Raw genomic sequence first — 24,990 nt, 5'->3', positions numbered from 1 at the left:
GAGTGTTTATTGTTGTGATTAGACCTTCTGGACTTTGCTGCAAATGAATTGCACCCATGGAAAATAAAGTATTTCAATTCCATTCAGTAGTGGCTTTCACCTTGGAAATATACCACCCATAGCATATTTTCCCTGTCTTGCTTTCTTGGCCTAAGCTATTGCCTGTATTGCTTCAAATGTTGTTTGGGGTTCTTTTTTACCTTTTGGATGAGCTGTTGATGCACTCTTGTAGTAATTTTGGTGATCGGGGCATTCTCAGGAAGATTCAGCACTGTTCCATGTTTGCTTTATTTGTGAATAATGGCTCTCACTGTGGTTCACTGGAGTCCCAAAGACTAGATATGGTTTTTTATCCGTTTCCAGACTAGTGGATGTCAGTGACTTTCTTTCTCGTATATTAAGTTTCTTTAGATCTGGGCATGATGCGGGTTTTTTTGTATTTTTTTAAACATTTTAGCCTGCTTCATGCATTGTATTGTTTTGTAGTGTAGCTCGGGCTCAATGAGTATGCTGTATACAATTTATAAATGTTCCACATTTTCTTCACCACTTTTTCTTTTACATAAGTATTAATGCTACAGCTGTCTCTCAGAACAAAATGTGACCATCATATCTTTGTTCTTAAAGTTAGTCAAGAACTAAAAACAATCCTTGCCCCTCTGGGACAAATTATCGAACAAATATCTTTTGTCTTAATTTCAGCTGAAAAATTGTGTAAAGATTGTGTGAAACAGATGAGTATTCCGCATAAAATATGCCACGACCAAAATGAAAGAAAGCAAATAATTGCTTTTATTGTGAAATTAAAAGTTAATTTATTAAAATTTCCTCTGCTTGCGTAAATCCTAATTTCTTTCAAAATTACTGATCACACACACCAGTGCAATTCATATTTCCTTGGATTTCACTTGCATATTTATTAATTTCTTTATGAAGTTAAGTAAGACGAAAGTGGTGACTTTCGTCTTACATTCCTTGTAGGACTGGCTTCACATCCGTTTGTATATGTAGATAACGTGTTGGCAGTTTGGACAGCGGTGCTCCACATCTTTACATGAGTCAACGCAGAACGGGATACAGCAGCACAGCCAGCACCTAGAAATGGAATAATGGATTTTGTTAGGCTTTGTGCTACTGAGGTTGTTGGTTTTTGTTTTGAAACAAATTTTGAATTTGATTTATTCCTTAAAGATATTAAATATTGAGGAGATTTTTACCCCAAGAGGGTCAGCCCTCCGCAAATAGCCCAGGTCAACAATCCCGGGTTGTGCTCTGTGTGGGTGAGCACAGATTGTTGGCAGTGAGGGCACACCGTCTGTCCAGGGATGTCTGTTAGGTTAGGTGTTACTACCACGTGAGTCACTGAAATGCACAAAACACACTAGGATTAAAAACAAATGCTTACATGCTTTTTCATCATGTTTTTTTTAAAGGATTTTGTTGCTGCATGTCTAAATTAATTATTTGCTTTCTGCTCTAAATAACACTCAGATATATCTTTACAATGGAAATAGCATAAGAACATTGAAAAAGAATACATACTTTTAGAAATTGTACAAATGGTGTAAGACAATATTTGGTGTTTGTATGCAAACTGTGTGAAGTTTGTGAAATAGCAACGTGCATGCACAAAAGTGCAGTGGAAGTTGTCAAAAATGACTGCAAAAGTTGGTGACGTACATGATTTGGGTGGCATCATACATGGCTGAAAACAGAAGAGATAACACCAAACTTTTCGGTGCTTCTTGGGATGACTTTCCCGCAGCTTACTTTTCTGGTGTCGTGCAAACGTGTTTAAACTGCATCAACTTTCCCCCAATTTTAAATGATTAAAACTACAAACCTTAATGCATTTTAAAAGGAGTTTATGTGACATACCAACACATAGTACTGCATGAAAACTATCGGGAAAATGCTACATTTTCCAAAAGTAAAATACAAGAGGTGTGTTGTGCATTTTGTGGACAACAGAATGGATTCTTGACACCTTGACATTATCAAGTTTCCACTCGGTCAGTGACTTTCAATGTGTAGAGAAATCCTGGCCTCTAGGGGATGTATGTTGAAATCCTAAGTCCTGTATTAGATCTTTTGTGTAGGCATAACTTCATATTAAAAAAGCACCACTGTGTGTTTTATGGGGAATGAAAACAAGATACTGACATGTAAAGCTGTGATAATCATATTTGAGAAGACATTGTTTGTAGTAACTAAACATCACCAGCAGAGGACGTAGATGCAACAATGTTTGCATCTTGCATAAACAGTAGTCAAATCCTCTGAGCAATGACAGCTTTGCACACTGATGCATTTGTCTTTATATATATATATATATATATATATATATATATATATATATATATATATATATATATATATATATATATATATATATATATATATATATATTGTGATTTAATGAAAAGAACACAAGAGTCTAAGTTAGAAAATGTGAAGTAATAATTATGTTTGGCTAAAATGTTTCAGACTGCTCCATGCACTTAGGGTCAGATTGTTGCTGACAGACCAATGAAAAAATTATGTTTCACATGTATTTGTATAGACAAATAATATGAGGGTGGGGAGTTTTCTGTTACAAAAACAAAACAAAAAAAAACCCAACAACACTGTGCAGAACGGAACTGTGCAAGGAATAAACCGAGAATAAAAGCTTTCTGTTCAACCCAGATGCCACAAACAGTCCCATTCTTCTGGTCTGAGAGATTTCAATCATGCAGCAACCCACGGCAGTAGATACAAACTAGGACAGAAACACATTCATGACTAACGCCACAGTCCTGTATGTGTCTGCATGAAACATAGCTGATGGAATGCACATTTTTTCAGCATGTTCCTGAATCCAGGTTGCCTCACCTGCTGGTACAGTTGTTGCAGGAGCAAAAGCAACACCTGCAAGATGAGAGACATTGTTCAGCAAAACAGGGATAAAAATTGTAAGAAAGTATATGCATTTTCCTATCCATAACCAAGCAGTATAGTGTGTCTATCTCCTTTAAAGCTTACGCCTGTATGTATTCAACATGTTTATGGTTTTCATCCTAAACTATGTAGAACAGGGATCACCAGCCTTTTAGAAGTTGAGAGCTAATTCATTGGTACTGTGTCATACGAAGGTCTACCTGCACTGACCTTTGAACAAGAAGAGTCAGAGCTCACCTTAATCTTATGTAATATGAACATGTTTTTAATTCATTTATCATTTTAAATCTATGTAAATACAAGAATGATTAAATAGGAAGAGAAACTAAATAAAATAATATCTTAGATGCAGCTCACTGGAGGGTTGTGCTATTTTTTTGAACAGGCTTGAGGATACCACATATGGTCCTTGGGGGCTACCTGGTGCCCACGGGCACCATGTTGGTGACCCTTGATGTAGGAAATACTAGACAGTTAAGAAGGGACCACATGCCTCCCTGGTATCCAGCAGGGAAGCCTGGTTGAGCAGCGAAGCCTGGTTGAGCGGGGAAGCCTGGTTGAGCGGCGAAGCCTGGTTGAGCATACATCCCTGGCTGAGGTGCAGTACCGCCATAATTCATGGGAGGGCCAGGGTAGGGTGGAGCTGCATCCTGGGGTCCTTTTTCCATCTTTGAAAAGCCCACCTTTAAAACAAACATTATTCATCAAACAAATATATATTTGCAGAAATGTTAATGATAAAAAAAAAACTGTGACCTTTCTGGTGTTGAACAGAAAAAGCGAACACAATTATCACATTAATGATTTATGAAAATCCTTTGGCGCCTCTGAAGCTGCTTTATTTTTGACTTTCATTTGACAGGAACGTGCACAGTGCTCAGTTTAAGAGGATACTACTAGAATGTAGAAGAAGAAGTGAGAGCTCATGCTCCATAAAATTCACACTTGATCCAACTGAATTGTTTCCTCTTTGGAGGAGCGTGTCAAGTTTTGTGACAAATGAGTTTGAAACTTTCTTGAATTCAAGTTCCGTGGTGGGAGGAAGTGAGAAACTTTAGTACCCTGACCAAACTGCTGGAAAATGCTTCCTCTTTTCCTGTCACTCATATGTTACTTTCTGTATTGTGGAAGCAAATTTAACCTGTGATGACCCTGCTTTACATTTGACACAAAAGCCACTCTCTCCTGTAAAAAGAAAATCTTATTGAAGGACACAGGGAGCTGGGATCTCAGCTGTTCTCCTATTAAATATTCACTGGGCACACCCTGGACAAGACACTCATCCCCAGTACAAGGCCCATCCAAAATCATAATTTCCATTGACATTTAGACCAGGGGAGCAAAATGAAGCTCAAAAACCTGAAATCAGAAAAGTTTCAGTTCTCCTGCATGATTCAGATGTTTTCTGCTTGAACACATTTGATTTAAGTAAACAGATGAAGACTCCTAAAAACCCTTTGTCACGTGGACAGATCTGAAACATTTAAGACCAGTTACTGTGCATAAAAGGTGCTTGGGCAAGCGCCTCCCTCTAGGCAAGGTATGGCCCGTTATCAAAAAGGAGAACATGTATTTATATCAACAAACACACTATACAAGTATAAAATTATACATATGAGTTTATAATGTTCATATTTCTTTATCTACCACTGATGTGAGGCAGCGTATTATGAGTTGTCAATGAATGAACTGACAAAACATTGCATAGAATCCATGCTGAAAGTATAAGTGCGTCAAGAAAAAGTAAATGGCATACGGCAAATAAAACCAAAACTAAATTTATAAAACCATGCACAAGCACACCAGCACGCAATTTTTCTTTATAGATCAAAACGCTTGCGTAGCTGGTTCTGACCTCTACATGCCCAGATTCATCCATAAATAGTCAATGCAAAGCACCTCATGAACTTTGATGGGTATTTAAATGAGTCAGTTATTCACTTTTTTTTGATCATGGTGAAATGGCAACCACAGAGAAAAAAACAAAGAAACTGTGAAGAAAATACTCACAGAGCAGTTTATTAAAGGTGTAAATCAGGTAAAATCACACATGTTGTCCACATTAAAAGAGTTTGGTAAAAAGTAAACTTGATTGATCTTTTAAACGTGGGAATGCAGCCTCACACAGGCACAGTGTTGAAATTCCTCTGAGGCTGTACTTTTGTACTTTCAGATGAACATTCTGCCGAGGAAGCGAGACCAGGAGAAATGAGAGATTTTCCCCCATGATAAAGAAGCAGCACTTTAGGAAGCGGATGCGATGATGCATCTGGCCAGCTGAAGCTGCGCTGCACGGATGTGAGAAGTATTAAGGCGCACCTCATCTGTGCTCTGGGGTTTGGAGAGCGTGTTAGGACTCAGCACCGCGGGTGAGGGGTTGTGTAGCCACTGTACGCCATAAGTTATAGCTGAATGCAATGCTCGGAGGCTAAAGCGGCACATTGGCCTGTCATCATCATTGCCCAGGAAATCTTTGAACCCTGAAACTGGATTCCATTTGCAAGGTGCTCCAGCAGTGCCGATGCACCATACCGCACAGCATTAAGCACGAGTGTCTTTGACTGTTTACAGCAATTAAAGTACACCTTGTCACAATTTATCTCGTGGCAGCTTTTGTGAAAGCTTTGCAGCTTTGCAGGATCCGGAGCTAAAGTATGTCTTGCAGGGTCACAGTGCTCATTCCTCTAATGAGGTGGAAGATTAGCTTAGAATTGCTTTACAACTACATGAAGGTAAAGTAAAGCTGAGAAATGTGTTCTTCTGATCTGAATTTAAGTAATGCACATAAAACTACTCCACTCACAATTAATTTGACTAAAATCCCTGACCATACACAGAAAAAATTCCAATATACAGCAGATTTTTTTTAAAATCTCGAAGCACTCCAGAGTCTACTGCGATTATTACATTCATAGGTGCATAGTCAGCCTCCTACTTTCATGAGCACAGAACTATACCACGATAACACTAATTTGTCACTTCAAATAATTCAAGCCAATCAATTTTTAATGCAACAGGTAGCATTGTTGAAATACTGTGTAAATGAGGAAGTGATAATTGATTCTGAGAAGGCAGGTGAAAAAAAAAGTAAACGGTAAATGGGATGAATATATATAGTGCTTTTCCAGTCATACCAACCACTGATAGCAGTTTAAACAAGAGCCACATTCAACCACTTAAACATTAATAGACTAAAATGCAAATATGTGGGAAACTCGAGGTTAAGTGCCTTGCCCAGAGGCACATCAACATGTGGTAGGAGGAAACAGGAAACAAACAACTTTTCAGATTGATTTAAGATGTTCAGTGTAGTTTGATGTAAATTCTAACAGTATTGCCAGAGCAAAACCACAAAATCAGAGACAACAGACATGATTGAAACAAGCACGAGCTAAATGCACCACTCACCTGTGAAACAGGTAGGTAGTAACAGGTAGTTGGAAAATCAGAAATAATGGAAGGTAATGTAAACACAAACAAAATGGATCAACATGATTTTCAAACTAACACGGGAAATGGGAGAATATATTGTAAAAATAAGGTTGTTTTTAAAAAAAAAATAAAAATAAATAAAAACAGAGCCATGACAACTCAGAACAAGTAATTGATCAAATTTAAATCAAACAGAGTTATAGCTAAACCAAACATTTTTCAATGGCGCAACAAATTATTGTGTTTAAAATTAACAAACTACACAAGAGCAGTTTGATTGGTCAAATATAACATATTACAAGCTTCTTATCAAAATTCAACTCAACATTTTACTGTCAATGACCACTGGAGTCTCAAACCCCCGTGAATAGTCAAACGCTTCATTAGTTGCACCAAGTGTGCAAGAGATAGAACAACTCAAATTCCCAGACTCATCTCATCTCAAACATCTCATTGCATATTAGAAATATGGCTTCTACAAGACAATTATATAAAAAGTTCAGAAAAAGTATCTCTGCCTTGGAAAAACATGGAAAATTTACCAAAAAGATAGGAAAGGCCTAAAAGACAAAAACACAGTCTGTAAAAGCATCGCCACCATCTGGATGTGTCAGAATGTTATCGACAACCACCAGACCTGATTGTAAAAGACAGCAGTAGCAAGGCCTGGTGGCAGCAGACAGCGAGGTTTCTGCTACCCCAGTAAGGAACAAAGTAAATAGTGAATTGCTCACCAACATTCACCAATACTGTCCTAATATCATATGAAAATTCAACTTCAATTTGTTCACAGCTTCCTAGAGCAAAGTGTCATGGTGGCTCAGTGATGCTGGGTGACGATTTTGTTTCCTCCTGTGCTGGAAACCTGAAGTGAACGGCGGGGGCAAGATGGAGTCAATCAATCATCAGGAAATCCAGAAAAAAATGTCAGGCTATTTCACAGCGTCATCTTCACACATCCCAAGCATATCCACCCAGACTTGGTTTTAATCATAGTAGCTTGACTTAAACACTGGTGAAAATCTCTGGTGGGAGTTGAAGAGTGGTTGCAGCGCTGAAAGGTATGATTATTAATGACATGTAGGTATTTTCCTTTCGAGCTGGGTAAGATTCGTCAGAAACTAGGGGTCGGCTGTGAATCACACTTGCAGCAGGATATAACAACAAAAGGGTGCTCTGCTAAGTGCTAAAGATGCTTGTCACGAGCAGGCTGGATTATTTTTAGGTTTTTAGAAGTCATTTAAAGTTAGGTTTTCTGTTTAATTTGGATAGACCACTTGTAATATTAGTTGTGTTGAGCTATTTTTGTTTAAGTTTGATTTGACTTTTTCCAAAGAGGTGCTAATTTGTATGTATAACCGATAAAACTTAGTTGTGTGGGGTGGGTGAATAATTTTATTTCGGAACTATATGCAGAATTACATTGAGACATCATGACAGAGAGTCATTGGACACGATAAATAGAAGAAGAGTTAATGGACAGTCCTACATATAGGCAGAGGATGGCGCAAAAAGAGCAGTACTAATTGCATCACATGAAACCTGTGCTACAGTAATAAATCACATGGTTTAAAGTTATGGAGATCGAAGAGAGTGATAGTTCAGCCAAAACGTAGATGGTTCTTTGGTGATGGTAAAGACGAAAATGTCATTTGTCTTCTTGGGATATTTCATAGTTTTGTTACAGAGTGAATCTGAAAAGGGGACATTAATTAATTGCTTACTTACTTACAGAAAGCCCTGCTGTGCCAAATTACCAGGCTAACTACTATTTTCATGAGTCTCACATGGTATTTTGCTTGGTTTTATGGCTTCATATTGCAAAGAACAATGTGTACCACTGAACATCAGATCGCCGTTTTGGGTGTTGAGGTCAGGGGTTTTTGGGGAACTTCATTTTCAGTTCGGTCAGAAAATCCAACTTACAAGTACAAAAGGAGCCCCCTGTTACTTCTTGTCTGTAAAGTGATTTATGGTTTATCATCATCATCCCCAATGCGTACGCAATATGGAACAATCCCAGTCAATGTGTCTGAAACCAGGACACATGAAATCAATGTTGCACCTATCCATTACGATGCCGAAAAAATCCTTATACTTTAGTTTTTTTTCCAAAATCGTTGCTCTTGTTTTCTATCTTTCATTCAGTTCTATTCAAAAGTTTACACACACTGAATATTCGCCATGATCTTGTAATAATTATTGGCTCCCAGGGATCTATCTAAACTGTTCATTTTTGGGTTGAAATGAAAATAGAATAAATTACAGGCCTAAATATTTTTACAAACCCCCTCTAATATTTAGATAAATATAATTTAAATGTTTAACTGCAACCAAGCCCAGTTGGTACAAATCAGAGAGCTTCTGGCATAATTTTGCCTGAATGTTTGACCACTTTTGTAGTCAGTATTAGGAAAGTTTTTTTTTTTAAATTAGCTGCTTTCCTGGCAGAGATCTGGTTTTTAATGATGGTCCACGGGTGTTTGACAGGATTGAGCTCAAGAGCATTCAGGACGGTTAATTTTAGCCGGTTCTAACCAATCTGAAACCAATTTTGACGTGGGATTGTTGTACTGTTCGAACAAGCAGTGTGTGGTTATACTATTTCTGTAGACCATTCTCCAAAAAAGGTACTGATTGGAACGTTGGCTTCAGATGCAGCTTGGTATTCATTTTTTTTTAATTGCACGTACAAAATTACTACTTCTGTGCTAAGCTTTAGTGACTTAGCATTGTTCTAATTATCCAGTTAATTATGCACTAACTCTAAAATCAAGTCCCAAAAAGTCCCATTTAAAGATCCTTTTTAAATAAAAGTTCACTGAATTGTTCAATGTTCCCTTCCCTTTATTGCACTCTGTCAAACATAAAACAGTATCTACTGACGTAGAAAGTCAGTCATAGTTATCAGGACATTACGTAAGAACCCAGATTTTTTTTATGTTTTTCTCATCCCAACATGGAACTACTGTATTTGAAGTCTAGTTGAACCTTTTGTTTTGCTTAACTGTTATTGTCTAACACTTCATCAAGTAACACATTTTCTTGGTAAATCCTGAATCTTCATGAACTTAAATGATCTAGAGAAGAGGAATAAAGCTACACAAAATGGAAAAACACTAGGCAGTATTCAGCAGTAGTAAGGAAGTAATTTATCCTGTCAGTCATTTACTTATTGGGAGAGGCTCCATGTTAAAGCTTTCATGGCCTGAGAGCACTTTTCTCAGCTTTATCGAGGTTGTTTGTCCAAACAACAGCGGGTAAGTGCCTTCTTGGTGGTACAGCCCGGTTTCCTGGTCAATTTGGCTAATTATAGACGGGCCTAATCTGTAGCTGTAAAGCCTTTTTGTATCTCATTGCGAATTCATTCCAAATCAATTAAAGCAACATGAGCAATCCCCCCATGAAGCAGCCTCTTTGTGTATCTGCCTTACCCGGTCTGGTTCAGGAGCTACAGCTTGCTTTGTACAGCATTTAAACGCAACTACAGTGCTAAACACTATAACTGAACGAACAGTTGGCGGCTCAATAATGTGTGGGTAGAAATTTAAAATAAGTTTAACTTACCCGTGTATTTTAATGAAAACACAGCAACAAAAGAGAGGGGTGAACTGTTTTTCTGTTCAGCCTTCCTGGTCCTGAATGATGAGGAAGTGCAGCAAATTCCAGACTAAATAGTGGCTGTAAAACTGAAGCAGGACCATCTGATAGTTGCTTTCACGCAGAGAATTTGATTTACCAGAAGTAAGAACGGTTCCACCCTCCTCTTTTTTTTTCTTCGCCCATGTGACCTGGGCCAGACAGCAATAAGAAGCGTAGCAACTCATGTTCACAACAAAGGTTGTGAGCATGAGTTCACAACCTTTGTGCATATATGCTGTTTCTATTCTCTCTGACCCATCTTTGCCAAATTTCTGTCAAGTTATTGACATTAATTTATAATATTTTGTACATGTAGAAAAATTATTATATATCTGTCTTATATTTTTTGTATCAGCAGTCACAGGAAAGAAGAATTAGGATGTGAAAGCGGCAGCTGGGTGCTCAAACACACCTAAACATCAACAAATGTAAATAACTCTTGAAAACAGGTGTTGATAGCTTGCTGGTAGGAAGCAAAAAAAGATCTGTGATATCAGCAATGACAGTGAGCATTTTTTAGTTTTACAGCCAATCAATCTAGGAGGGGTTGTGTTGTCGTTTACAATGTGATATCCATTGTTTTACAGTGAGGAAGGTATTTCCAGGTGTAATAAATTTAAAATAAGACATACTGCAAAAACCTACAGGAAGAGCTCCATCTTTGACACATGTAAAATATCAAGTTTCTTGACAGTACCAAGAGAAAAATACTGAATTGGCATTGCCTTTTGAGGGAAGTGTTGTCATAAGAAAAGCCTAATCTCCCTTGGAAAGAAAGCTGCAACTTTGTATCAGAAAGACCTCCAGAACATTGTTTTCTGGGTGAAAATAAAATACAATGTTAATATTTTTGCATCATGTACATATGAGCTCATCTCATAACAACTAACGCGCATGGTGGTGAATGATTCGAGCTTGTTTTGCAGCTACAAGACGCAAGCATCTTGCATTCATTGGGTCAAGCACAAATGCATTGGCGCACAAAAGCATTAAAGAGCGAAATGTAAAATCATCTGACAGCTAAAACATCCCCCAAACAGGAACATCAGTGGAACCACGGTCCAACAGACAGCTGCAATCTGCAAATGAATGTCTGAATAGAAGGTAATCAATACGTCAATGGGCATGGCAAAGTCCACACCTACTTCCAGTTATTGCATGTAAAGCTTGTCCTACAAGCTATTGAGAAATGGGAGATTCTTTGTTTTACTCATGATTGCATCGATAGTCATGGAAACTTTATTTGTTCCATTCCATCTTTCAATGTTAAATGTAGTTAACATTAGCCTAAAAAAAATCCAAAAGCTACCTGCTTCCAACATGTAGTGAGTGAGAAAGATATTTTAAAATAATATATTTATTCTTGAATGAAACAAACACTTGTTGATTTTGTATTTAAGTTCAGTTCAGGTGTTTTGCTTAATACCCGCATGACAGTCCTGTGACCTCTGTAGACCTCACGCTCTGTCTTCTATGTCGTGAATGGAAAATCATGTGTTGCGATGAATCATCCACACTCACTCAAAGTATGAAATGTTGCACGCATAGTGAAGAAACTGCTAAGAATTTATTGTTGTGCAAGAGGCAGAACACAAAGAGCACAGGAAGGACATTTGATCTCAATTTGGAACATTGTGAAATCCACTTAAAATTTAGCCACTGTTGATTTGATTTTTAATCTATATATAAACATGCTGTGGTTTTCACCATATTTAGAAATATAAGGCAGTGAGCATATTCTATTTAACTAAAAAAAAAGGATTACATTGATTATATTTATATATATCACTCTTTTCCGTGCTTCATTCTTGGACACTTTCTTAACTAACAGATGTGAAAGTTGAAAGTAAAGCGACAAACTGATTATACGCAGGATGTATAATATTGAAAAAAAGCAGACTTTAAAACAAAAAGTAATATTCAACTGTAATATGGATCACACGGTTGTTCTTTGCTATGTGTTATTTAACTCATAATTTTGGCTAAATATTCAGCTAATTAAAACAATTTTGGTAAAAAGGCAAAATATTCATCAAACTGTTTCTTGGATTGATAAGAATCAGCTATATGATATCTTCTGTTGGCTTCAGGTGTATTTTTGTATCTCCAACAGGGTGTAAGACTGAACCATTTCTTTCCAGATGTAAATGTAAATGTTCTGTGTAAACACGCTGTTGGTGAAAGGAGCAGAGTGCATGGTCCCTACCTCAGAAACAAATGTTTATACAGCCACCATTTAATTGTTCTGAAAAAGGGAGGTGCACTGCAAAAAGGGAACTAAACGCAAGTAAAACTTTCTTGAAATTAGTATATTTTTCCTTGATTTGAACAGCTAAATAAGACTATTTGCCAATGGAAGGAGAATTTCTAAGTGCGAAAATCTTATTCCACTGGCAAATAGTTTGACTTACCAGCTTAAATCAATGAAAAATACACTAATTTCGAGAGGATTTTACCTACTTTTAGTTCCCTCTTTGCAGTGTGGGCTTCACCCCATCCTGAATTTAAGATTGTGAATCAAGTATCTTTGCTTGTACAACTTTAAAATGTTGACACAGTTTCTGAATGGTGTCGGGCTCGGCGATTGGTTTGCAAGAATTGATTTCAAGGACGCATACTCTTACGTAGTGATACATCTGGAGCACAAGCAGTTTCTGATATTTGCTGTCGAAGGCATGGTCTGAGCATCTGGTCTTGCCCTTCGGTCTATTGGGGATTCTGTTCTGTGGTGAGTGAATGGAGGCTGCGCTCGTCAGTGGTTGCTCAGATTTGGCAATGGTTCAGCAGATTTACAGTGGATACTGCCAGTGCTTTAAAGAGTGCCCAGAATGGTCTGTCCCTGATTCTGCTAGTGATGGTATGTAAAAAAAATAAATAAACAGGTTGCTGGTAGCAGACCCTGAAAACCTGTCTGGCAGGATCTGGGAGTTTCATGCCCACCTGCTGAAAGGTCAAGCTTGTTACCTAGAGGCATCCCCTTGGGTGTGGTTGCAACCAGTAAAGTGCCACAGTATCTTTCACTAGGGGCTTATATGCCAATAAATGGTGGGCTTTTGAGCAGTGGTGCAATAGCAAAAAAAATCCATCCCATTGTGGATGTTTCAATATTCTTACACACACACACACACACACACACACACACACACACACACACACGAGAAGAACACAGAAGCTTCCAGGAATGCTTTCTATGGTAGAAAGGGTAACAGCAGACTAGCGCCATAGGTGGCGAATGCAACATTGGAGATTAGTAGGAGAATGTAGCAGTGTGTCAGAAAGTGGACATAATGTCCTCCAGCAGCCTAAGCCTGGAGCAGCTTAACTACAGAGATTCCTCAGTGAAGACAGTTCTGTTCAGCTGACAGCTTTGCTAGGGCCCGGGACAACACAGTCTGTTTGCCTTATTTAAAGAAAGCATATTACATATACCAAATACAGAAATTATACATGCATACATACATAGATACATACATACATACATACATACATACATATACACACTCTAATATTAAATATTTTTCACAAATATTTTCTGAAAAATTACTCCTGCCTGTATTTTAATGGTCAGAGTGTCAGTTTTGGGCCCCCCCTCTGTCCTGGGCCTGCGATAATTGATCATTTTGTCCCCCCCCCCCCGTCAGCGGGCACGATTTTTTTAATCAGCGTGGACTTAAGGAAAACACATTTCTACTGCTCACTGTGCTGGAAGCACACGCTTTTTTATTGGTCACCATGGAAGCAAAATGAAGGGCAATTCTATTGGTCTGCTCCTGTCAGCACAAACAACAGCAGCATAATACATCCTGAAGCTGAAGAGAAGACCAGGGGAATTTCTCAATACCAAATGAAGAGAAATACACATATTGGTTAATTGAGCAAGCGCAGAGCAACAGAAGTGCTTCTCAGTTTGTGTCTGTACAGGAGTTACTATATCTTGATTGTGAACGTTACCAAAAACAATCTGTCCCCCCCTTTAAAGACAAATTATTCAAAAGACATAGTTTGTCTCTCAGCTGAAAAAGATTAGTATGACAGAAAGTGACACCAATTTACTGCATAAAATATACAACAACCAAAGTGACAGCAAACCATATATTATGTTGTGAATTTAGATATAATTTGAAATGCAAAAACCCTGCCTTCTTGAGATTATGTATACACACCACTTTATGAAGTTAAGTAAGATGAAAACAGTGGCTTTTTCCCCCTAGTCCATGTGGGACTGGTTTCACATCCGTTTGTATATGTAGACAATGTGTTTGCAGTTCGGACAGCGATGCTCCACATCTTGACAGGAATCGATGCAGAATGGGAAACAACAACAAAGCCAGCACCTGCATGTGGGAAAATGGGAAATTGAATTGTGTTACACTTTATCCTACTATGGATTCTTTGGATTCTTTTAAAAAAGGCATTTAGGCTTTCATTTATTTCTTGAAGATATTTACCCAAGGATGGCCAACCCTCCACAAACAGCCCAGGTCAACAATCCTGTTGTGTGCATTGTTTGGGTGACCACAGTTCGCTGGCAGTGAGGACATACAGTCTGTCCAGGGACGTCTGACAGCATAGGTGACATTACCACACGTTGAGACACTGAAATACACAAAATATAGTAGAATTCAAAATAAATGCTCACAATTCTTTCAAAATAATCCAACAGTTTAAAGGATTTTCTTATTTGTTTAGTAAAAATCTTCATTTGCTTTCTAGTCTAAGACAATATTTAGACAACATTTAGCCTTAGATGTAGTATAATAAGCTTAAAGAAGATTTTAAAAGAACTGCATAACAAAGGAGAGGATACTGCTACTTGTTCTACAAAAGAAATATTCAAAATGGGTGTTGTGCATTTATTGTGCGTGTGTTGACTCAACTCCTATGAGACCAAAAATTGTAAAACTACCTTCCTCCGTAATTATAGCTGGAAGTCGACGGGGAACACCCGTTCAAGTTTTTTGCATTTAGGGAATTTATCTTTTGCCTATTCTTCTGCAAAAATGTCAAACTCAATGAAACTGGATCGAGAGCTTCTCTGAACACCCATTATAACGTGTTTCCATACATCCATAAAACAGCGAACTTTAGTTCTTGACTATTCAAACAAATATGTTTGAATGTAAATTATTTATTTGGAGCCCTGGTTTTATGTTTACAGGTATTTTCCTGCTGGGATAGGAAACTCCACAGTTAGGCACAACAAGGGGAAAAATCTGATTTTATCTGACCTATGCATACTTTTAGAGATGTTTTTTGTGTAACTTACAGTTTGTGGGAAGCTGAAACTCCTAATGTCTTCTTAGCAGTGGCTTTCTTCTTGCCACTGTTTCAATATAGGACACATTTTTTGGAATACCTGACTACCAACACGTTTTCCCACCTGAATTGTGGATCAATGCTGCGTCTACAGAGTTACTCCATGCCTGCCTCTTTGATTAAATCACCTTTGGCTGGCCTATTAGTTTAGAGCGACTGCAAATTGAGCAAATTTCTCTTGAATAGACACAAAGACAATACTTTCTCCCAGTTAAGTGTGAATATGGTTGAACAGTGAAAGGTTAAAAGAGCATCTGCACACACATGTCTATGATGTGTAACTGTAGTTTTATGGCTGTTAGGGTTCACGTAGTGGGGTGAATAATAAACAGATTTTCAGTTTTTGTTTGGGCAGAATTTGGATGGTTCCCATGGGTTACAAATAGAAAAGTTTTTAAACACATTTTTCTGGGCTGATTTAACACCAGGAACTGTCAATTTAAAATGGCAACAAAAACAACGTCCACAGAAATTCATTGTTTGGAGAGAGTCTTTGCATTTTCAGATGGTGGGTGGAATTAAGTGAGATGTTCAAAGTTTTGTACATTATTTCATATACTAACATATGCTTTGAACTGTCACATAAAATTCCCATAAAATACATTGAAATTCCTGTCTGTCACGTGAGAAACGAGAAGACGTCAGAGGGTTATATACATTTTTACAAGCTACTGTACCGTTGTTCATATCAGTCATTAGTACTGTAATGAATGGGCTCTTTTTGGACCACAGAATGGATTGTGGACACCTTGACATTATGCAGTTTTCATTCAGTCAGTGACTTTCATTGTAAAGAGAAATCCTGACCTCTAGTGGATGTATACATAAATCTGCAGCCTAGAGATGTCCCTGCTGGATACTCAGGCCAATCTCAGATAACTTTTTTGTAGGCATAAATTCATATTTCAACAGAACCTGTACGTTTTATGGGGAAGAAAACTGAATCTTAGAAGGCTTTTCTGATATATTGACATGTAAAGTTATCAATCATATTTGATTAGAAGGCAGTTTTTGTAGTGGCTAAACGTCACCAGCAGAGGACGTAGATGCAACACTGGTAATGTAGCAGCAGTTATATCCTCTGAACAATGACAGCTTTGCACGCTGATCCATTTGTCTTAAGATATGTTATGATTTAATGAGCAAGAAAATAACAGAAAGTTAGAAAGTGTGATGTATAATGAACAGGTTCGGCTAGAATGTTTCCGATTGCTCAATGCGTTTAGGGTCAAACTGTTGCCAACAGATTAATGGAAAAACAATGTTTCACATGCATTTGAGTGGACAAATAATACATACTGGGGAATTTTCTCTTCACAAAAACAACATTTAGAACGGGACTGTGCAAGGAACAAACAGAAGAAAAGCATTCTGTTAAACCCAGATGTCACAAACGGTCCCATTCACACGGACAGAGATTTCAGTCATGCAGCCACCCACTGCAGAGGTTAATTACTAGGACAGAAACACATTCATGATGAGTTACTGTGTGAGGACAGCGGTCTACACTATACAGTTCTGTATGCTTCTGCTTGAAACATAGCTGACTGAATGCATACGTTTTCAATGCAACAACATGTTCGTGGTGCAGGTTGCCTCACCTACTGGTGCAGCTGCCACAGGAGCAAAAGCAGCTGCAAGATAAGAGAAACAGTTCAACAAAACAGAGAGTAAAAAAAATGTCTCAAAAATCCAAAAGATAGTTGCATAAAACTCTCCATCACCAATCACTATAATGTGCTTTCCCTTTTTTTTAAAGCGTACCACCATAGGTTAACACTTAAAAAAAGATTACTAGGCTATGTCAAATATACTGTGTATTACTAGAAAGTTAAGAAGTGACTACACACCTCCTGGGTATCCAGCAGGGACAGGGGAATAGCCTGGTTGAGTCAGATAGCCTTGCTGAGCGGAGAAGTTTTGCTGAGGAGGGAAGCCTGGTTGAGTGGAGTAGGCTGGTGGAGCAGAGGGGCCTTGCTGAGGGGGGAACCCTGGTGGAGCGTAAAAGCCTGGTTGAGCGAACATCCCTGCCTCAGGCCCAGGACAATTATAATTCACTGGAGGGCCAGGATAGGGTGGAGCCGTACCCTGTTGCAGGAATCCTTTTTCCATCTTCAGAAATCCCACATGTAAAACAAATATCATTTAAGAAGAGCAAACAAATGAAGGAAAGAAAAGAGAGTAATGATTTAAAGAATAATGATTTGTGTAAATCTTTGGACGCCTTTAAAGCTGCTTTATTTTTTTATATGCATCTGAAATAAATGTGCACTGCTTTCTGTTTAATATGGGAACTGTTTTAATGATGGAGAAGACGAAGCCAGAACAGGTGCCCTATGAAATGCAAACCAGATCCAGTTGAGTTGTTTCATTTCAGTAAAAAGGACCGTTTTAAGTTCCGACTGAAGATCTATGGTGGGAGGAAGTGAGAACCTATATGTCCTAACCAATGTGATGAAAACAATAGTTTCAGGGAAATTGAAAATTTTCAACCACATCCTCTTTTACTACCACTCGCACTTGCAATTTTAAACCAAAGGGGTCTCTTTAGGTTAGCTTTTTTCTGTTAATGAGTGCTGTTGAACAACACATAGGACACTCTTGAGAAGTTACTAATCTGCCATTACAAGGCCCATCTGAAATCACAAAATCCCTTGTCAAGTAGTCCGAGGGGGGAAAAGTGACGTCAGAAAGGTTTCAGGTCTAATATTAATCCATCCATCTATCCATTTTCTAACACGCCTATGCCTTGTGGGGTCGCAAGGGGTGCTGGTGCCTGTCTCCAGCTGTCAAGTGGCGGGGTACACCATGGACAGGCCGCCAGTCTATCACAGTCTAATAATAATAATAATGTCTAATTTTAATACAGAAACTCGGGCTTAATAAAAAGTATGTTTAATACTTGCTTAAAGGTTGTTATTTGCAAAAGGTATTTTTAATCTGGCGAATAAGCCTCATTGGAACCCATATCTTAATTTATTGAATATGACTGTACATTCCATGTTGAGGCATCACAGAACCCATTCCCATATGCAGGTGGAAGACTAGCTAGAAAGTTCAATACAACTCTACTAACTGCAAAAAAAGCTGATAAATTTGTCTTGTTCTAACCTATAATTTGGCTAAAATCACCTATGTCACAAATAATATCCCTTAAATCACTAATAATACACAGAATAAACTCCAATATACAGCAGAGTTTTAGATGTCATAGCACAGGCACTAAAGAGTTTGCCCAGATGTTCACATGTGTGAGTGCAAAGTCCACCTCCTAGTTTCATAAGCAAATAACTATGTCAGGATAGAATGATATAGGCAACAATTTTGTTTGGAAGGATTTCTCATTGAACTTCCACTTGGAAAGAGCATTCCAGTTCTGTTTTTCAAACAGAAAGTCAAACAATCCAACTTAAAAGTATAAAAAGGAGCATCCTATTACTTCTTCTCTGTATAGTGATTTATGGTTTATTATCACCATGTTACACTCACATTCAGTGTGATCTTCATGTATAACTCAAAAACATAAAGATTCAAGCCTGCCAAAAGCTGGAATATACTGAAACACTAGTGTCACAGTTTATAGTGAAAGCATCGCCACAGACTGTAGGTGTGCCAACCAAATAAATGGTAAATGCCCTATATTTGTATGGCACTTTATCAAGTCCTCTGGACCCAAGGAGTATGTATGTATAGTATGCGGAGGGATGTCGGCTGGCCTGTCCACTGCCTGTAGTACAGCCGCAAGACTGGTCGGGTGTCTTTAACTGTGTTTATAGGTCGCTTTTTTTTTTTTAGACGTTCAGAAACAAGCCCAAAAAAAAAGCCACTTTAAAAAAAATAAAAAAAATAAAAGCAGACTTGACAACAGTGCCAAAAACCATTTCACACAATGACCGTAGATAATAGCCATTTGTAAGGTTATTACATGCAAAATTAACCGAAACAGGTCCACCCTGTTCAATTTGCATGTCATCTAAGCCATTACAAGGCCTTTGTTGGGCAGTACTAAACTTGCAACTCCACACTACTCCAGACATTTTGAATTGAGAAAGCTTTCTGGGTTAGAAGCGAGACATCTTTAAACTGAGAAAACAAAGTCCAGCATCCTTAGAATTTGCGTCCGTGAGAATTTTGCATTTCTGATGTGTCAGTGAATTTTTCAGTGATGTTATCAAGGCGTTGGTTGTTTGTTTCTGTGGTACTTTTTGGTTGGTTTTGCTGTTCTTTTTATATCTCTCTGCAGGGGTAGAAGCAGACTGAGGATTTGACCTTGTTCTCGTTTTCCTCTGCTCTATTTTTGTCACCTTTTCTGCCTTTTAACGTTTTGCTTCATCTTTTCTCTTTCACCTTTTCATTTCTGTGGCCAATGAACTTAAAATATCTTCTGAAGTTTTTTTAGAAATCTGCAGATGATGGAAATAAAAGTACTTATTTGTCTTGTGTGTTTTGCATCGCTGTTCGGCATGAATATATTTTGTCTTGGGTTACTCCTGAGCTCTGCCTCATGAAAGCCAAAGGCCACCAACTTGAACGCCTCCATAAAAAAATAAAAAAAACCTGGTCTCTTCATACACAAAGAAATGCATAAAACTTATCTTCTTCACTGTCCTAACTCAATATCTGTAACTAAATCAAACTACAACTCTGATCTAATCTGCTCCAACGAAGGCAACTCCAAGTCTCTCTTCTCAATAAGGCACAAGATTTTTGATCCCCCTGATTCCCTGCCTTCTCACATGTATTCAAGTAACACTTGTAATTCATTATCTTTTTTAATAAAAAAAAAAAAATCAACTCCATTCATTAGCAACTACATACGACCCCCTTGCCTCCCCATTCCCCTCTGCCCCTCCCCCATAGCCAGTCATTTCCCTGCTTCCTACTGCCCACCTCCTCCGAAATTTCTGATCTCATTCATAAATCCAAGTCCTCAACCTGTTCTCTTGACCCCCTCCCCACAGCTCTGGTCAAAACCTGTCTCACTTCCCTCCTCCCCTTCATTACTTCCATTCCTCTCTTCCATTATTCATTGTCCCCTCACTTTTCAAAACTGCAACCGTCTCCCCAATTCTGAAAAAATCTGGCTCAGATTCCACTAGCTTTAATAATCTTTGTCCCATCTCAAATCTTCCCTTTGTTTCTAAAATACTCGGAAAAAAACTAGTGTCTGCTCAACTCCATCCTCTCTTGGCATCTCCCACACCCCCCTTGACTGGTTCCGCTCTTATCTCTCCGACCAAACTCAGATTATTCAACTCAAATCTTTCACATCGCACCCTTCCCCTGTCACTACTGGTGTCCCTCAAGGCTCAGTTCTTGGCCCCCTCCTTTTCATCACCTACCTCCTTCCCCTTGGCAATATTTTCCGCAAATTCACATTCATTTTCACTTTTACGTAGATGACACCCAGCTCTATTTATCCAGCAAACCCACCTCCTCACCCCCGCCCCCCCTGTCCCGTACTAACTGCTTACTTGAAGACTGGTTCCCCTCAAACTTCCTTAAACTAAACAGTGATAAAACCAAACTCCTCATCGTTGCCACCACATCCACCCTATCAAAAATCAATAGTTTCACACTACCCATTGACAACTGCTTGTCTCCCCCTCCCCTCAGGTCAAGAGTCTGGGTGTCATCCTTGACTCCTCCCTATCCTTTCAGTCACACACAAATAACATTAGCGGGTCTGCATACTTCCACCTTCGCAACATTAACCGCCTCCGTTCCACCCTCACCATGCGCACTACCTCTGTCCTTATCCACAGTCTCATCACCTCCCGTCTTGATTATTGTAACTCTCTTCTTTTCGGCCTCCCTCATAAATCCCTCCACAAACTCCAACTTCTTCAGAACCCAGCAGCTCGTGTCATCAACAGAACCCCCTCTTTTCATCATATTTCCCCTGTCCTTCAGCAGCTCCATTGGCTCCCAGGTCAGTTCAGAATACAATTTAAAATCCTTCTGCATACTTTCAAAGCCATCCATAACCTTGCTTCTCCACATCTGTCAGACCTCCTTCACATTGCCACCTCCTCCCACTCCCTCAGATCCTTCGTCCTCCTCACTGTACCCCCAGCTCAACTCGTCACCATGACTGAGCCTTCAGCCGCTCTGCTCCCCAGCTCTGGAACTCACTCCCACCTGACCTCCGCAGTATTGACTCTCTCCCCTTATTCAAAACCAGACTCAAAACCAACCTTTTCCAGCTTGTTTTGTATTTGTAATACACTGTTCTTGTCCCTCTTCATAACTGTTTATTTATATTTTTATGGTCTTTGTATTTTTTTATTCTCTGTAAAGTTACCTTGAGTGTCATGAAAGGCACTGTTAAATAAAATGTATTTATTATTATTATTATTATTATTATTATTATTATTATTATTATTATTATTATTATTTAGCACAAGCTAATGCTACCGACAGGCTAGGTGGAGCGACAGACATCCTCAGTTTCCAGGGAAAGTCTCTGTTTTTGACGACATGTCCACAGCACAAGCTACCCCAGGAAATGTCTGATTCTAGCGTTTCATGAATGTTTAGAAAATGTTGTGTGTAGTTTTATTACAATGGTTGAGTAGACAGAGCATGTTGCACATTGACAACAGCTGCTGTGATAGCAGGGTCTGCTCCTATTGAAGGAAGGACGAGTAGCAGCCTCCTTTCAAAAACAAAGAAATAAAAAAGCAGAGCGTGAACTTGTCACCACTGACGAGGAACTGTCCTGTGATGTTATATGTGCAAATTAATTTTGTTTCAATGAGGCTGATCCTTGCTAATTGTGCAAGAAGTCCTGCTTCTGGGTCTGACTCAGGATCAAAGTGGGACTGTACCATTTTGCATTTGCTGGCAGCCATTTTCACATGCATAAAGAGCAAGTGTAAACATTGAGATGGGTTGAGGGCAACTACAGCTTATTTGCATAGAAAAAAAACATCCATCCATCCATTTTCCGACACGCTTATCCCTGCTGGGGTTGCAAGGGGTTCTGGTCCCTATCCAGCTGTCAAAGAGCAAGAGATAGGGTAGAATAAAAACAGTGCACTTTAAATTAGCTCAAAATGGCCAAAACTGGGAAGGTGAAATTGAGTTGAGAACAACTTTGTGCAAAAAAATGTGAACATGGTTAGCCCGTAGACCTATCCTAAATGTTTAAAGGAAGCACAATAGGTCACCTTTAAAGGACAGTAAAATTTGGATAAAGCTTAACTATCTACACCTAAATGGAACTAAAACTGAGGTGATAGTTTTGGGGAAAACAGACTTGTTGACTGAGTGTAGCAGCACAATTGGTCCTTTAAATTAATTTAGCGGGTAAATGGCCTCTACTTGTATAGCACTTTCTCAAGTCCAGAGGACCCAAAAGCGCTTTACGCTACATTCAGTCATTCACACGCTGACAAGCAACGATTGTAGCCACAAACAAATGAGACAGGTAGAGCATAGAGTTGAACAACCCGGAAAATAGAGTGCACTTGAAAGGGTGAAACACTCTTTAATTACAACTGTGTGCTGTGTCGACTGCAGCTAGTCCAAGATGCTGCTGCCCATCTGTTGACCAGTAAAAAGTAATGTGAGCATATTACTCCCACATTGTTCCCCTTACACTGGCTGCCTGTACATTTTAGGATTGTAAGAGTTCTCTCTTGGCCTTTAAATGATCAGGGACTTCCTTACTTGCTTGTGCCTTTACACAAGTATGTTCCCCAGTCTTTTAATTCCAGTTGAGCAGGAGCACCAGGCTTCTTTTATCAGTGGTTATTGTTTTAACTGCTCTCATTCTATTAGTTTCACTGTTCATTTATTTTATTATATTACTTTATTACTTGTTCAGCAGTTTGGTAACTTTGGTGTGTAAAATGTTTTATAAATAAAGTTTGACAGATTGATAGGGCTTGTTTGGTACTGCATTTAGACATAAATATAGTACAAAATACCAAAATGAACATGACATTTGCAGCTCAATATTACATGGATAGAAATATGAAATAACTTTAGCTTACCAGTGTTTTTTCAAACAGCAAGACAGGGATGAAATGATTTTTCCCCCCTCTTAAATCTTCCTGGTCCTGGATAATAAGGACGTGCAGCAAATCCTAGATTAAATAGTAAACACGTAAAACTGATAGAAGCACGAGGCATCAGATGCTTCCTTAAACACAATGGGTTTGATTTACCGGAAATAAACATTCTTCCGTCCCCCTTTTTTTCTCCTCCCATGTGACCAGAGCCACACAGAAATCAAAGAAGAAGCAATGCCAAGTTCACGTCAAATCTTTTCAAATATGTAGCTATAGGAAACACAATGCATCCAAAGATATAAGAGTCAAATGTTTTTTAAGTCTGCTTACTTGAAAACTGATGGTTTTCTATGATAAATACCCAGTATAGCCACAATTTATCTCTTTCCTGTCAACTTCCTCTTGTGGTTTCTTCTGTTAGCTGAAACAGTTTCACCTATTTCAGCCAAGTAGAATGCATATTAGATTAGATTCAACTTTATTGTTATTACACAGGTACAGGTACAAGGCAAACTGCATATAACAGTGATATAAATACAAACCGTGTAATCCTTTCCATACTTTTTAATGAAATATAATATATCCCCTGTCCCAAAATTCTAAATATGGTGGAAACCATAAAATTCTTTACATATAAATTCCAAATAGAACAATGGTTAAATTTTAAGTGAATTTGAAAATATTTCAAATAAAGAGATTTAAAAACATCTTTTTAAAATAAATTTCAGCTCTGCCTCTTGCAAAACAATAAACACTGGAACGTTTTTTTTTCTTTATGAACACATTTTTCAGTACTTAGAGATCAGTGAATCATTCACACTCACTCAAACACACATTTTCATTCACGACAGAAGAATGAGATCTATAGAAATCCCAGGACTGACAAGGGGACTTTATGCAAATCAACTGGCCTGACTTACAAAAAAAAGCAACATACCCTAGTGCAGTGGTGTCAAACATATGGCCCGCTGGCCGGTTCCGGTCCGCCAAACAATTTAGTCATTTTTATATATATATATATATATATATATATATATATATGTATATATATATATATATATATATAATTTTTTTCTCTCCAGTGTCCTGTCTGGCAATGTGGCAATAAGAATTTTTGTCTTAATGCCAAAAAGAGCTCATCAGATTTGACTTTCACAAGTGGAGCAGTACGGCTTTTGCCATAGTGCTCCGCTTGATTTTGAATGTGAATAGTTTTATTATGATTCATGCGGGGATTATCTGAAATGAGACGGACATGACAATGGGAAAGTAGGAGAGGAAAGGAAGAACAAGAAGAAAAAAGAAAGAGTGAAAGAAAGAGGAGATAAAAGGAAGAGAATGATAAAAAAAACATGAAAAAAACATGTACTTTGTTTAATTGAAAATCTGCAGTTCCTATATTGTCCATGAGGGGCGCTGTGTTTTAATCAGCAAATGGTAGCACTGAGCTTCAGATGTGGAATATTGATTTTAAATCATTTCTTCATTTTTATCTGTTTGATGTATGTTGTCATGCAGGACAGTGTTTTTAAGTAAAAAACACTAAGTAAAAGAAGAGAGCCAGAGAAGTCTGTTGGTGGCAAGACAAACCACTCTGGATAAGTACAGGAGAGTGTGGTATGCTATTGTGCGGTACCAACTT

General features: G+C 38.3%; 1 protein-coding gene across 1 annotated transcript; it reads right to left on the bottom strand.

The window, feature by feature from the left end:
- Positions 1-765: 765 nt before the first annotated feature.
- Positions 766-23,493, bottom strand: LOC110366401 (cell death-inducing p53-target protein 1). The gene is made up of 9 exons (XM_036148040.1): positions 23,331-23,493; positions 17,181-17,442; positions 16,932-16,964; positions 14,463-14,610; positions 3,697-3,700; positions 3,434-3,623; positions 2,875-2,910; positions 1,218-1,362; positions 766-1,095 (listed from the first exon to the last, which is right to left on the bottom strand). The coding sequence occupies exons 2-9, from the start codon at positions 17,440-17,442 to the stop codon at positions 990-992; spliced, it is 924 nt and encodes a 307-aa protein (XP_036003933.1). The 5' UTR covers positions 23,331-23,493; the 3' UTR covers positions 766-989.
- Between the last annotated feature and the right edge of the window lie 1,497 nt (positions 23,494-24,990).

The sequence above is a fragment of the Fundulus heteroclitus genome, chromosome 16, assembly GCF_011125445.2.
Source record: "Fundulus heteroclitus isolate FHET01 chromosome 16, MU-UCD_Fhet_4.1, whole genome shotgun sequence".
NCBI classification, from domain to species: domain Eukaryota; kingdom Metazoa; phylum Chordata; class Actinopteri; order Cyprinodontiformes; family Fundulidae; genus Fundulus; species Fundulus heteroclitus.
Note: the sequence above shows the minus strand (reverse complement) of the source record. Positions and strands in the feature narration are given on the sequence as shown.

Excerpts from the sequence above, each read along its gene's own strand:
- LOC110366401 (XM_036148040.1), bottom strand. The coding sequence starts at position 17,442 with ATGGAAAAAGGATTCCTGCAACAGGGTACGGCTCCACCCTATCCTGGC. Across the intron at positions 1,363-2,874 it reads TGCAACAACTGTACCAGCAG|TGACTCACGTGGTAGTAACA; the intron begins GTGAGGCAACCT and ends TGTGCATTTCAG. Across the intron at positions 1,096-1,217 it reads GGAGGGCTGACCCTCTTGGG|GTGCTGGCTGTGCTGCTGTA; the intron begins GTAAAAATCTCC and ends TTCCATTTCTAG.